The sequence below is a fragment of the Chelmon rostratus genome, chromosome 14, assembly GCF_017976325.1.
Source record: "Chelmon rostratus isolate fCheRos1 chromosome 14, fCheRos1.pri, whole genome shotgun sequence".
Taxonomy (NCBI): Eukaryota; Metazoa; Chordata; class Actinopteri; order Chaetodontiformes; family Chaetodontidae; genus Chelmon; species Chelmon rostratus.
This window is the reverse complement of record NC_055671.1, coordinates 8,681,533-8,695,866: the sequence shown is the minus strand read 5'-3', so window position 1 is coordinate 8,695,866 and position 14,334 is coordinate 8,681,533. Positions and strand designations below refer to the sequence as shown.

Genomic DNA, 14,334 nt, shown 5'->3' with positions numbered 1-14,334 from the left:
ATCCTGTGTTCTGGTATTCAGCCTAGCCACTCCAAAAGGAGGAAGTCAAGAAATTGATCACACTGAGAGAGAGAGAGAGAGAGGGAGAGAGAGGGAGAGAGAGAGAGGGAGAGAGAGAATTATGTATTTGTTTTCTCAAGTGCTTGTGGTAAGTGGGTAGAGCTGTTGGCCTGTGGGGGTTTTAAAGGAGAAAAATACTACACATTATGAGCTCTGACAGGTTTGAGTTGCGTTGACCGGTAACATACAGCAGCTGGGTCACATGTTAAAATCTTATGGTTCATGTTTGATATGATGAACTGAGTCCATTTTGCTGTTTTAGTGTTGTTCATTTGTTTGTGAGTCTAATGTGTTTTCTGAACCCTACAGACACCAGAAGTGGTTTTAACGGCGGATAACTGATGAAAACATGGACCTGCTGCCCTTCCTTGCTGCTTAATAATAAACTAAGGCCTTGGTGGTCTTGGTGCAGACATAATATTAGTAATGGTGGTGGTGCCAGAACAATCTATCAGTTTGCTTTTCCTCCAGTGCTCAGCCCTTGACAAAAGATGATAACATAAAATTAAAGGCTAATGGACAATGTACAGATAAGGTCTCCAAAGTAAAATATCTTAAATTTGAGAACATGTTAAAAAGGTTGCAAAAGCAAACATACATACATTTAAACTCCTCTGAGACTGTTTTCGACTTTATGCTGCAAACAGTTTTATGCATTCCAAGAACTTTTCACATTTAAGCTATTATGTAACTTGTTAGTCACAAGTAGCTTCCCCAACAAACAAGCCTCTTGATGATATGTAACCATGCGATTAAAATTTTGCATAGAACGCAGATAAAATGCCAGCAATGCCGTATTTGTGATCGTTTCTTTCAGTTTTCTAGCATTAAACTTAACGATAAATAAACAGGCTCCTAAGGTGCTCAGTGACATGGTGGTCACTCCCAGGGTTTCTGGCTCAGTAACTGGGCATCTCTGAGGGACTGTAAGGTTGAGTTTTATCGTATCATTGTTTATGTTTTCTAGATATTTTCTACTTGGATTTAGTGGATTCATATAAAGGCCAATGTGAGAACGGGCATTGCAGACTATTTTAGGCTACAAATTTATATGGCATTGGTGCAGTGCCCATAAAAAACAGACATCAAATAAAAAATGAGTTGTAGTGGCCGGAGTAGTAAAATAGTAGTAGTGTTGGAATAGTAATAGTCACAATAATACTATTGTTGGTAGTAGCAGCAGTACTTGCAGTGGAAAGGTACAGTTATATTAACATTAGGCTGTTAACTTACTCAAATACATTAAAAAGTTAACTTCTCTTGCCGGTAATCAGGCCACCAGCCATTGACATCTCATCATCACCATTTCAGATTTCCCCTCAGAAGGGAAGTGCATAGATCCTCATTGTCATTTCCAATCATGCTTAATCTACTACCTTACTATTAACAGTTTTCGACAGACAAAGACAGACCACTTTTAAGTCTGTTGCAGAAGACAACACTATAAACTTTCCGGATTAACTGTCTTCAGTTAATTGAAGTCAATTAATAAACACTTTAATCAGACTGAATCTCATCGATGTTCAAATTTGTCGAGTGACCACCAGAGGGCGACATGATGTCGTAGTTAATGACGGCGTCTAGTCTGTCACTGGGCAAAATTTCATGTTCCCAAATCATGACTCAGTGAAAACCAAAAGAAGATTTGCGTACATAACTGACGTTACACCTGCACACATTAGCCTACATTTACATAGCATTACAGTGCATTAAATTAATAATGTCTTCGTTTACTTTAAACACAAATCTATGGACACTGTAAATCATATGAAAAAAAAAAACATTTGAACAATTTATTATGAGGTCCATTTTGTGTCAAAATTAAGTCTGACTGTAACCTCTTTTTTTTGTCTTGTTCTATTTTTATCTCATGCGTTTTGTATGGCAGATGTTTAGTAAACCAGTTTTATTGTTCGTATTATTATTTTGTCGTATGTTTTGTATGAATTCACACGTTCTTTTGGATAATTTTTTTCTCTATTACCTGCCTCCTATTTCGTCTCAGTTTCTTCTGTTAAAACTACCTGGTTAACTTTTCTGTACTGAGTCACTGTGTGGTTAACTGTCCACTGCGGCTGCATTTCATGAGAACCAACGTCAGTACCGGAGCCGGGTTTACGGTTACCAAAGAGCCTTGAGGAATAGAGCTCGAAACAGCTGCGACTCGTCGTAACAGCATTATTTAAAGAGCTTTAATCTGAAATTACATAAACGTTAATTCTGTAGCCGTTGAGTATAAGATTGCTCAAATACTATGAACCGCCATAGCACAAAAATAGCGACAAAAACAATGTCCAGACGGAACTCATGTTCAATATCGTCTAATGGTTCAGCACTGTAGCTGACATAATGGGCGACGCCATCTTTCTTCCAGAGGCGTTATCCTACATAGTTTTGTAGTGGCGACCAATCTCACGCGTTCAAAGAGTCTTTGCCATTACCCATGATCCCCCTGAAACGTATGACCTGCCTCTGGCCTTGGTGTGTGGCGCGGTGCTGCTAGTTGTCAGTGTAAGCTGGCTCTAACGCTTTGGTTAGCTAACACAAGCTAGTGTTCCTGTCCGACTAGTCGGCTAGTAAACTGGGAACCGTTACGGCGGAGCTGAGCCACGATGCTGACATGTAGAACTGTATGGAAAAAGCTTGCACCTCTTGCCAGGGCTTCATCAACTGTGTGCCGGCAGAATGTGAGAAGAGCAGGTAAGTAAATACTAATAGTAACTTGCTCTCTCCTGGTTAGCTGTCCTCAATTCAAACATTTCCAGAAGTATGAAATTACACACGGTCGACAGTTTCTTAAACAAGATAGGTTAACTTCTGGTAGCTTAGTTGAAGTATTCTGACCTTCGTTTTGCTGTTACAAAGCTAACGTCAACTGGGCTAATTAGCAAATGGTAAGCAGAAGTGGGTGACATTTCGACAACTAGCTAACTTAAACCACATTGCCTCCAGATGGTTGTAAGTTAGCTCTTGCCAGAAAGCAACGCGAGTGAATGAAAAGTAAACTGTCACTCATGTTTGAGACGTGCTCGTGCTGGTCTGCAGTCTGGTTATAACACATGTCACAGATGTTACACCATATTCTGTCACCAGGCAAGATTTTGCCATGCTTACATAGGCCGACATTTTTTTTTTGATAACTGGGTTTTTTCATCCTATTGTGACCTTGAGTGTACTATGACGAAAAAAGTAGGCAGTGAGGAGTTATTAGAGGAAAGTAGTTCATGAGAGAGGTCGATCATAATGAGGATCCAAGCCTCAAGACCCAACCCAAGTTGTGTGTGCGTGCTTTCTTTAACGTAACCTCAATAACAAGTGCAAGGTTTGTTGTGCAATAGGAGAAAAGTGTGCCAGTCCCTTCATTTTGGGCAATGCCAAGTCAAAGCTAATGCTGAAATGTAGACATGTAATGTTACTTTGGATGTCAGCTCGACATGTCTACATTGAGATCTTGTAATGAGACATGTTTTCATTGTCAGCATCCACAGGTATGTTCTGCGGAATAATCATACAGCTCGCAACATTTACAAAAAATACTTTCAACTTTTAGAAATTGCTAATCTGCAATTCTTTCTCAACAATCACTTGGTTACTTGTCTGCAGATTTCACATTTTGACCAAGGTAGCAACTCTGCTCCTTGAGCTGTCACATTAATGTAGAAGCACTTTCATAGTTTACAGCTTGGTAGCCTGATTAGGTTGTCGTGGTTGTACTGTTGTTGTTTTTTCTTTCACACATTAACTCCAGACACCTTTCCACATGCTTTTAACTGTAGAAAAGATGGCCAAATGGCAGTGTTATTGACTGAACATTTAATATGATATGATAATGTCATTTAATTAAGTGCTGTAGTTGGTCAGACAGCTGCAACTTGATCAGCCATGATGCACCAGCTTTACTGTTTTGCCATATTCCACCATACAGTGAAAATATGTATTAATCAATACATGACACATTTAATCAAAAATCCAAGTTTATTGTATTAGTCGTGTGTATAATACATGTTTGAGATGCACTACCTCTGTTAAGATTACTTTTGTGAGCATTGTCAAGGTTATTAGACTGAAACTGATGCACTTTTGACTAATCAAATTATTTATTGTGTGTCATTGTTTTCAGGGTTAACCAATGGCAGAATACCAGCACAAACACCTGCAGCTCACATGTCCACCGGGCCGACGGGGGGAGGTGGCGACAATCACCTGTACGTCCTTCTGGTTGGAACAGTGGCCCTCGGTGGTGGAGTATATGTGAGTTAGCTTAGTCTGTCATAACATGCAGTACATGCATTGAAAATGATAAATGATCAGTTGGAAATCAGTGTATATAATGGTTTATTTTATCACTTGTTTGTTTGATGGGTTTCATCCAGCATTGGCAGAATAGTTGACCTGGTTGCAAGTAAATTTTGAACTTTTTTTATGTCACAGATGTACCAAACTCTCAAAGGAGACCAAAAGAGATATCAGGCGCGTATTGATGAAATTGCATCCAGACAACAGAAACCCACCACAGAAGACCAGGCCACACCCATCCAATCAGAGCCTCCTGGTGAGTAAGCTTCCAAAGTGTCTAAAGATATTTCTGTCAGAGCCATAGCATTCTAGTGTTATACTATTTCATTTATGACGAATAAAAAAATTCACTGCTTTGATTGTTTTCTTTCTTTTAGCTGTGGAAGCCGCTGACACAGAGGGTGAGTGATTTCTCTTTCATGTCTGAGTAGACAACATTTATAGATCCACTTCTATCAAAAACTAAATAGGTAGTAAAGCTTAACTATGTGTGTTACTCTTTTGACTGACAGATTTTTGTTTTTAAATGATTAAAGGTTCAAGGTTATTTGGTGAAAGTCTAGGCTTGGAATTAGCTGACTCTGCACTGCCTGGTTCAGCTTCCTCTTTATTGCCCTGTAAGCAACAGATTTTGAGACTGCAAAACAAACTACAATTAAAACTGTATGTAAATTAGTAGTGGATTGATTTAAATGACTTTTAACCCTGTTCTCTTTCTGATTTGTAAAGCATCTGAATGTAACATGACACAGAAGAAATGATGTTGACTGTCTAAGATGATCATTTCATATCTAATGTTTGATAATTCTGCTCATTTCTCTTTCAGCCGTCCCTCAGCCAGAACCTCAGGCAGCACCTTCACCAGAGGAGCCAAGCCCTCCGGCCCCAGATGCTGAAGTGGTGGCCCCCAGTGAAACAACTGAACCGCCTGCAGGTTGTCTGCATACTTTTCTCTACCCATACGTGCATGTGAAACATGTGCCTCCTGTATAAATGTTATGTCTGAACCACAAAGTAGTAGAAAAAGCGTGCTAGATGTGGAATAATGTGTACTATTACACTTTGTACACCTATACTTTGAAGAGAAAATGGCGACACCAACTGGTGAAGTCAGGTTACTGCAGAAAGATCAGGCTGTAAAACACACCTGTCTTTTCACTCCTCTTTATGCCCTGCTCAGAATTTTCCCACATTATGAATTTGTTAAAAATACAATGTAATGGTGATGACATGCTTTACACAAGAGGCCCCCTTGATCTTTTAAACGTGTGTTGTCTTGTCTATGTGAGTACTGTCTATATCCAGAGGGTGAAAAGGTAACTGCATGTACTGTGACGTTGCCTTTCTCTTGCATATGTTTATTTTTCCCGTGTTTAGTTATGCATGTGTCACACTCAGTGTGTTCTGTTGTGTTTCCTTTTGTTTGTGTCCTCTAACCTTGTAAATGAGCCCTTTATGGTTTCAGTACGACTTTGGAGACTCACCTCCGTTCTGAACTGTAAATATTTCTGTTTTTGTGGGACACAGTTGTCAGAGTTCTCAGTATTTTCTACTAATATTTTGACTCTATTCTGCTTTGTTGTCTTGATTGTGATATGAATTGGAACTCTTCCGGTCTGACATTTTCTCTGAATGTGTTATACTTTGTGAAACTTTGTCCTGGGATAGTGCTTAAAAAGTTTATACTGTTACCTGTAATGTGATAATATTCTTAATTGGAAGATGTCTTGTGGATTACATTTTTTACATTTCTTTTAAGTTGTTTTCTTTTCTCATGCTGTGTTTAAGATCTAAACAGGCAGCTTCTGGTTGCTATTGTGTTAGTGTGCATGCCCTGCAGAATGTGCCCAGGTTATAGCTGAAGAAATGCATGCATCCTGATGGTAAATTATCTTGTAAAGAACTAATTCTTAACCCATGCTATGGATTGCCCTTAACAGCAGATGAGCCAGTGGTAGAAGCACCTCCAGAAGAGGCAGCAGAACCACCTGCTGCTCCTGTAGTTGAGGAGGAGGGTAAGATTTGAGAGGAAAAGATACTTTGATCTAATTACTGTACTCACTCTATTGGAAAATGCAGGCCTTTTCCATCTGATACGTACTACAGCTCAATTAAAGATGGACTTCACATATTAGCTGTAGTGCACATTAGATTATTGTGTAACTTTGCCACTATACTAGCAGAACCATCACCCCCAGCTGAGCCATGCCCAGCTGAGCTCACAGAGCCGCCCCCTGCACCCGTTGTGGAGAGTGGTAAGCACTCAGTCAGACCCGTGCATGGAACCAGTGATGCACATTTGCAACACATGCAGGTTTATTTTGTCTTAACTGGTTCATGCTCCGGTTATACTAACAGAGCCTACAGCGGCAGCAGAAAGCCCTGCAGCAGAGCCAGCCGAGCCTCAGCCTGAAGTTGTGGCAGAGAGTGGTAAGACCATAGTCTAGCCTCGGCTGGAGCGGGGAAGCGGGCAAACACAACACTGATGCTTTTTTTCCCCCCATTTTGATAATGTTAATGTTAATTTCAAACACCTTTTTTTCCCTATTTATGTTTTTAACCTTTTTCCTCATTACAGCTTTTCTCCTACCTGTTCTTGTCTATTTCACATTGGGTTCTTGTAATGATAATGGTTAATCTCACTCACATGATAAATGGAATTTCTTTTTCCATGTACTCCTTTCAGCAGGTATATTTGTATAAGTCATGGGTACTGATGAGCATCCAAGATCATGCACTGACTATGTCTCTCTTGTGCTTCTGCTTTTTGCATCTCTCTCTCTCTGTCCCTCTCTCCTCTCTCTCTCTCTCTCTCTCTCTCTCTCTGTCCTTCTCTTCTCTCTCTCTCTCTCTCTGTCCCTCTCTCCTCTCTCTCTCTCTCTCTCTCTCTCTGTCCTTCTCTTCTCTCTCTCTCTCTCTCTGTCCCTCTCTTCTCTCTCTCTCTCTCTCTGTCTCTCTCTCTCTCTCTCTCATATGCTTGCTGTCACTCTGCCATACAAACTCCAGGAGTGGACTCCACACCTGCTTCTCTCAAGGTCCCCTCACACATCCCGTACCTCCTTATTGGTGGAGGCACCGCCTCCTTTGCTGCTGCCCGCTCTATTCGAGCCAGAGACCCCGGTGCCAGGGTCAGTCCGGCCTCTGTTTACACAATTAAAGCCAAGCTCAGAATCAGTTAATCATCCACCTCATCCGTACCTCAGTTTATCTGCTAGCTTTGTGGTTTTCCTCTTGTACTGTATCAGTTGAGTGACACTACCTATCTTAATGCTTTTTAAAATGTCTGCTACCAGGTATTGATAGTGACTGACGAGCCAGACCTTCCATATATGCGACCACCTCTTTCTAAGGAACTGTGGTTCTCTGATGACCCCAGTGTGACAGAAACTCTGCGTTTCAAACAGTGGAATGGAAAGGAAAGAAGGTGTGTTCGTGTTTCCTTCATTTTGCTCTTGGTTTCTTTAACGTTATTGCCTTGAAGTCTTTGCTTGTCCCACTGTGACTCTGTTGCTCTGTCTCAACATCTGTCTCTCTCTCTGCTGTGATAAGTGCTCATTCCAGTGGTGTCAGTTAGACCCTTTGCTTTCATTACAAATTCAGAGTTTCTGTGCATGGCATCAATGTTCATGTTTACTATCAACACATACCAAACCAGGAAAGACCCTTTAATGATTGTATTTATTTGGCAGTATCTACTTCCAGCCAGGATCATTCTACATCACTCCAGAAGAACTGAACACTGCAGAAAATGGGGGAGTGGGGGTTCTCACTAGCAAAAGGGTCGGTTTATATTTGTTTTCCTTTGAACACTCATTTTGACATTACAGTGTGCTGACTTCATGATTATGTACAGTACAGTACAGTATGTAGTAGTTGGATAAATGACTCATGTGTGTAATGTTACTTTTGACTATACTGAATGAGTTTAATGACAACAAGTACTCAACTGATTTCAGGTGGTTCACATGGATGTCAGAGGCAACAAAGTGAAACTGGATGATGATACAGAGATTTCCTATGACAAGTGTTTGATTGCTACAGGTAAGCCACTTTGAAAATGCGTTTATGACCACATGTGGCTTAAACCTGGTGGAAGCTAATTTGAGCTGCTCTCTTCAGGCGGAGTGCCAAGAAATCTGCAGGTCATCGAAAGAGCAGGAGAGGAGGTGATGCTGAAGACAACTTTGTTCCGCAAGGTCAGTGTTCAGCCACAAGGGGGCGATAGCTTTGTTTCAGATGGCACCAAGCTACAAAACGACATATTTTGGTCTGTGACAGTAATAGTAAAGTTATGATGTGATGGAAATATAAAGATAGTTATCTGGAAGTGTTGGATGACAAGAAACACTCTGAATGTCAATTCTACCAGTCTTGAATAACTCAGTGAGCAAAATATTAAAACCTTAGTTTTATCTAGAAAATGATGAGTTCAATCATTCTGAAACCTGATGTCACACATATATTTAACGGGATATAAAATAATTTCAGGGATGAAAACCACAGGAAATGCAGACGGATTGCTCAGTAACTCCAGTGGTATTAAGGGGGCTACAGTGCCCACTGTTTATTATGATATTACAATTTAAATAAGTTTTCTTGCAATCCATATAGTCCTGTCAGAGGTGCACACACACGTTAACACATTTCTTTTAAGGCCATTTTAATGCGTTTAAAATAACTGACATACCACTACCAAAACAAAACGAGTGAATTTATTGTATGATTTGTTCTCCCTCACAGATCGAGGACTTCAGATCATTGGATAAGGTCTCCAGAAACATCAAGTCCATCACAATCATTGGAGGCGGCTTCTTGGGCAGCGAGCTGGCCTGTGCCCTCGGCAGGAGATGTAAGACTAATACTACTGAGGCTGAGCAGAATTAATTTGTTTTGAATTTAATCTGTTGCTGGATTGCTCATCCTCTTTCTCTTTTCTCCAGCAAATGAGTCTGGCCTGGAGGTGATTCAGATGTACCCTGAGAAGGGCAACATGGGAAAAGTGCTGCCAGAGTATCTGAGCAATTGGACAACAGAGAAAGTCAAGAAAGGTTAATGGCCATTTTGTATTCTAGCTGTCTGAACTGTCTGTCTGAGCTAAATCTTTTATCTGGTCATTTCTTCTTTTATTAAATGCTCTCCCTTCGGTTTTCTAGAGGGTGTGAAAATCATCTCAGAAGCTTTGGTGAAATCTGTCATCTGCAAAGATGATAAGTTAGAAATCCAGCTGAAGGATGGTCGATTGGTAGGTCCAGGTTTTTTGCACAAGTTCAGAGTAATTCAAGAAATGAATTAGTCACCGATTGTCTTGTGCTTCACCTTGTAGGTGAAAACTGATCACATTGTTGCAGCCGTTGGCCTGGAGCCAAATGTTGATCTTGCTAAGTCAGCAGGTCTGGAGGTGGACTCTGACTTTGGTGGCTATCGGGTCAATGCAGAACTGCAAGCAAGATCCAATATTTGGGTGGTAAGTATAAGGTAGTCGAAGTATTCCAATGACAACAGTCAACAAGATCATGAAGATCTGTTTAGGAAAGATGGAAAAGCACATCACTGCTCTGAATCAGTTGTTTGAAAGTTCATCCTTTCACCAGTATTGTGACAGTTAGGGCCTCCGCTAAAGCATGAAAGAGCATGCATACTTAATTTAGTGAAATTGATCGTTGTTGTAGCAGTTTTGTTGTTCATGATCAGCCCCACGTGTGAATTTGAACCATTTCTTATCTCCTTTCAAAAGCTGACAGCCATGATAAGTGGATTAATTTTCGTGGAATTAATAGTCATTTAGTGACACGATGAACATGTATTTATTTAAACGTGGCGTCTCTTCATCACCCACTGTTCATGAGAGTTAGTAAAAAGCATCAAAGCAACAAATAAAATAAATTGAACAAAATTCACTGTACTTAATTCTGTGCTGAATTTTTGAAGTCACGTAGTCGTCAGGATGAGCCGCATGCAAGGTTTTATATGTACATATGTCTTTCAGCTTTTCAGTTTTATCTTGTATTATACCACCCCCTACTGGCACACTCAGGTCATGATCCAGAAAGAACACATCTCTGTAGACATGTAATCAAACTAATGTAGTTAATAACAACAATAATAATTATAATTAGCATTATTTGTTTGGCAGCTCAAATTGCTTAAGTGCTTAACATAAAAAACACAGACTGAACATAAAAACAGGGATAGAAAATTAATGGAAAATAAAAACTGCATTGCTAATAAACGTAAAATTAAACTTAAGGTGCATAAAAATAGGAATAGAATGCCATAATTCAACTAAATATGATGGAGAATAAAATTCAGTTGATGATTATAGTAAAAAAAAAGTAAATAACAGTTTCTACAACAAATTCTTATCCACATATCCTCAATGCCTTGTGTCTGGATTTAGGCAGGAGATGCTGCGTGTTTCTATGACATCAGGCTGGGCCGCAGGCGAGTGGAGCACCACGATCACGCCGTCGTGAGTGGAAGACTAGCAGGAGAGAACATGACGGGAGCCAACAAACCCTACTGGCATCAGTCGATGTTCTGGTGGGTATTGCAGCACTTCCTATTTCCTGCTAGCGATGCTATCTCAGGGGTCACAAATGCAAACCATTTTGCAAATTAGTGCTGTGGCTGCAAGCAATGAAACCAGCATGAAGAAGAAATGAAGGGAAAGATTTGAGAAAGTGAGATCCAGTCTGAATTGTTGATTGCGTGGGTCCACGTTCATTGAATACATTTAGAAAAGCGGGCACTGGGGCAGAATGTACAATTCTGCAAATGACTCAGATTTAATCCTTTTAGAAGTCAGATGAACATGCATGATTGCTTTGAAGTCTTGAATACCATTAAGTTCTGAAATATTTAAAATGCCTTTAGAGGACATTAGGATAGGAGTTTCCAGCAGAGGGCTGCGAGACATTTTTAAGCCCATCACAAATTTACTAACTCTGTTAAAAACATTACTCATATGATCACAAGGGGACTCTACTTTAATGCAGGAGTATGACCTGCACTACACAGACGAAAGCTGTGACTGCATGCTTTTAGCAGCCGGGCAGCTGTGACACACTGCAACAACATGGGTTCACTGCAGTCAAAAAAAACAAAACAAAACACAGGACCATTAGTCAAACTATCATGGTTTATGCACCAGAACATGTATTCAGATGATGTGTTGATATTCCTATGAATGTGTCTGCAGAATCAGACCACTGGGCCACAGACAGCAAAGATAAAGGACACAGAACACTGAATCATTATTCAGCAGCAGCGTTCAGTTAGTTTATATACAGTTCATCAAGTCTATTTCATATTTAGCTTGTTCAAACATACAAATATCTCTGGTTTCATATTTAATTTTTACTCATGGAAAATTTTCATTTAAAATCAAAGGCCTTTTTGGCCAAATACTGCATTTAAAACACACGTGAACCATTTCAACAACAATTCAAATAAAAGAACAAATAAACTGAGTCTACAGGTTTACGTGTGGCTGCCGGTGTCGTGCAGGTTTAGCAGGGATGCTGACACAGTAACACTGAAAAGTTGCCAAGGGATGAACCATAGGTGTGGGTGCTTCTGAGTGACGCCACATTAAGTGAACAGGCTCTCTGGGCTGAGTGACCACAGCAGGTCATTTGTCAAAGTCAGTTGGCTGTGACATTACTTCAGGTCATCAGCCAGCTTGAAACTCATCAGGTGGCAGTGGGAGGGGGTTGTCACTGGGGTTGACAGCTAAATTTTTAACAAGTGCCCTCTCAGCCCTGTTTGTTTTCTGTATATGTGTGTGTCTAGACTAGACGAGGAGCTGTGTGAGGTACACAAACATATACCCACAGCGTTTAGGAAGCTGTTTTTGACAGCTAAGTTTTCAAATCTAGAAGTTGCTGTACGTCTCCTTGGAGGACAAACTTCAGCAAAACTGTTTTCAACAGAAATCTGCAGAAGATTTTGTTTTTGCTTATAAAATGTAGCTCTTATATATATATATGTAGCTGCAGTGTCAAAATACACTGGCTTAACTACAAAAACATTCTCATTAGAGTGGAAAAAGGCCATTTGTTTGAAATAAAATCTGTTTTTTTTTTTTAAATTGTACAATTCCATGTAGCACTGAAAAGTCTCAGCGCAGGGAAAAGAAATCAATTGAGAGAGAATCATTTTTTTGAATCACATATTATTGTGTGAGCTTTGAATCATATTATTCCCTCAACATCTTTTCCAATTTCACAGGAGTGACCTGGGACCAGATGTAGGCTACGAGGCGATTGGGATTGTTGACAGCAGCCTACCAACAGTAGGAGTGTTTGCCAAAGCCACTGCCAAGGACACGCCTAAAGCTGCCACAGAGAAGTCAGGTAGGAGCATTTACTAGATACAACACTGATTCTAGTAAGGTAGGATGCTGGGTGAGATGTAAATGCAAAAAATGCAATCATTTGCAAACAAAGTGTTTGAGGACCAGGGGTCAGATTTAGTCTTACTTGTTAAATGTGTCACAGGAACTGGGATCCGCTCAGAAAGTGAAACAGAAGATACAGCCACCAGCCCAGTGGCCTCTTCATCACCTGCTCCCGCTATGGTGGAGCACAAAGATGACTATGGAAAAGGAGTCATCTTCTACCTGAGAGACAAAGTGGTGGTGGGCATCATCCTGTGGAACGTGTTCAACAGGATGCCCATCGCAAGGAAGGTATGCGCTGTCACTTAGTAAGAAGTTGGGTCATAGTTGGGATTAAACTGTAAAATTGGTCACTGTAAATTGTTTCTCTCTGTTATTGCAGATTATCAAGGATGGAGAGGAGCACGCAGATCTGAACGAAGTGGCCAAGCTGTTCAACATCCATGAGGATTAAGACGGAGGAGGCTGATGTTCACGGATGGGAGGGGAGTTACGCTTCATGTTAAAACTGAACTTTGACATGGCCACACTCTTGAAGACACAGCTGATCAGACATGCAAAATGGGAGAATTAATGTAAATTATGTCATGTCGCTGAAATATTTTCATATTTGGAATTTCTATCTGCACCTGTTTTGTTGTTGTTTTTTTTTGTCACTGTCTCATCTCCTCATCTTCCACCAAACTCATGTTTGCTCATGTTTTTTAAAATCCTGGTCAAGATGTGATCGTCCCTGTCTGCTATTTCCCACCAGGCTGAAGATGTTGAGCATGGATTATTGTTTTCCACTGTGTGATCAGAGCAACTTGTCGCGAGAGAAGCTGCAATAAAAGCTATTTTTAAATCGGAGTGATCCCATTATTTTCAGTTTCGCTCCCAGATAATAGCACTGATGACAGATGAGTTGACCTGCATTCTGAGCTGTGATGGTTGTTAAAGTCTGTGTGGCTGAGCTCATCTGTCCTGAAGCATTTTAATCAGTGTGCGCTGTGGTAAATTCACTTGGGTACATGTGAACTGCAGTGATTGGACCTTTTTAAATGAAGTGAGTTGATGTTAAAGGTCTGACTGCACTCACTCTGCTTACTGTTCAAATGGCTGTATGAAGGTGCACCAGACAACTACATTTTACTGTGTGTTTAAGTACAATCTAATTAAGAGGAGCCAATGTGCTCTGTGACAAAAACAGTAAAATGAAGCATGGCCTACATATCTCGTCTGTTCAAACATGCAGAAGCATCGCTTCTTTTTCCTACTGTGGGCTTCTCGTTATTAGGAGCGCACTCGTGTTTTCCATTCTCACACATTTCTCATCCTATTTGACACTGTGGGCTGCAGAGCGAAGTGCGGAGCGGCCTCTCAAGTGTGAGGCCCACACGTGCAGCCATAATGTCCCATCGCCTTCTTTGACATTAATTTTACATGAGTAAATGGCTGAACTGCCTCCCCCTCTGTATGGAGGAATAAACATGAGCTTCCACATTTATATGTGAATTTGTCTGGCGATTTGAAGATGAAATAATTAGACCAGAAACGTTGGACAGCTTTGCTAAAGATAGGCTAAATAACCTCTGGATGTG

General features: G+C 40.5%; 1 protein-coding gene across 5 annotated transcripts; it reads left to right on the top strand.

Moving 5' to 3' along the window:
* The first annotated feature begins 2,518 nt into the window (after positions 1-2,518).
* Positions 2,519-13,603, top strand: aifm1 (apoptosis inducing factor mitochondrion associated 1). Of its 5 annotated transcripts, none has more exons than XM_041952020.1 (21): positions 2,519-2,760; positions 4,181-4,311; positions 4,492-4,612; positions 4,734-4,757; positions 5,183-5,290; positions 6,300-6,371; positions 6,540-6,611; positions 6,715-6,786; positions 7,363-7,484; positions 7,650-7,780; positions 8,046-8,136; positions 8,313-8,397; positions 8,476-8,552; positions 9,097-9,205; positions 9,297-9,404; positions 9,510-9,598; positions 9,680-9,820; positions 10,754-10,896; positions 12,586-12,710; positions 12,855-13,045; positions 13,137-13,603. In XM_041952020.1, exons 1-21 carry the CDS (start codon positions 2,673-2,675, stop codon positions 13,206-13,208), a joined length of 2,172 nt encoding a protein of 723 aa, XP_041807954.1. In that variant the 5' UTR covers positions 2,519-2,672; the 3' UTR covers positions 13,209-13,603. The 5 variants fall into 5 exon arrangements, with proteins under 5 accessions (XP_041807954.1, XP_041807953.1, XP_041807952.1 ...); XM_041952019.1 differs by having other exon boundaries at positions 6,537-6,611; XM_041952018.1 differs by having other exon boundaries at positions 6,297-6,371.
* The last annotated feature ends 731 nt before the right edge of the window (positions 13,604-14,334 follow it).

What these genes read in the sequence shown, in the direction of transcription:
- aifm1 (XM_041952017.1), top strand. Translation starts at nt 2,673, where the DNA reads ATGCTGACATGTAGAACTGTATGGAAAAAGCTTGCACCTCTTGCCAGG. An exon ending in AGCTGCCACAGAGAAGTCAG is followed by an intron (nt 12,711 to 12,854) that starts GTAGGAGCATTT and finishes AATGTGTCACAG; the next exon opens with GAACTGGGATCCGCTCAGAA. An exon ending in GGATGCCCATCGCAAGGAAG is followed by an intron (nt 13,046 to 13,136) that starts GTATGCGCTGTC and finishes CTGTTATTGCAG; the next exon opens with ATTATCAAGGATGGAGAGGA.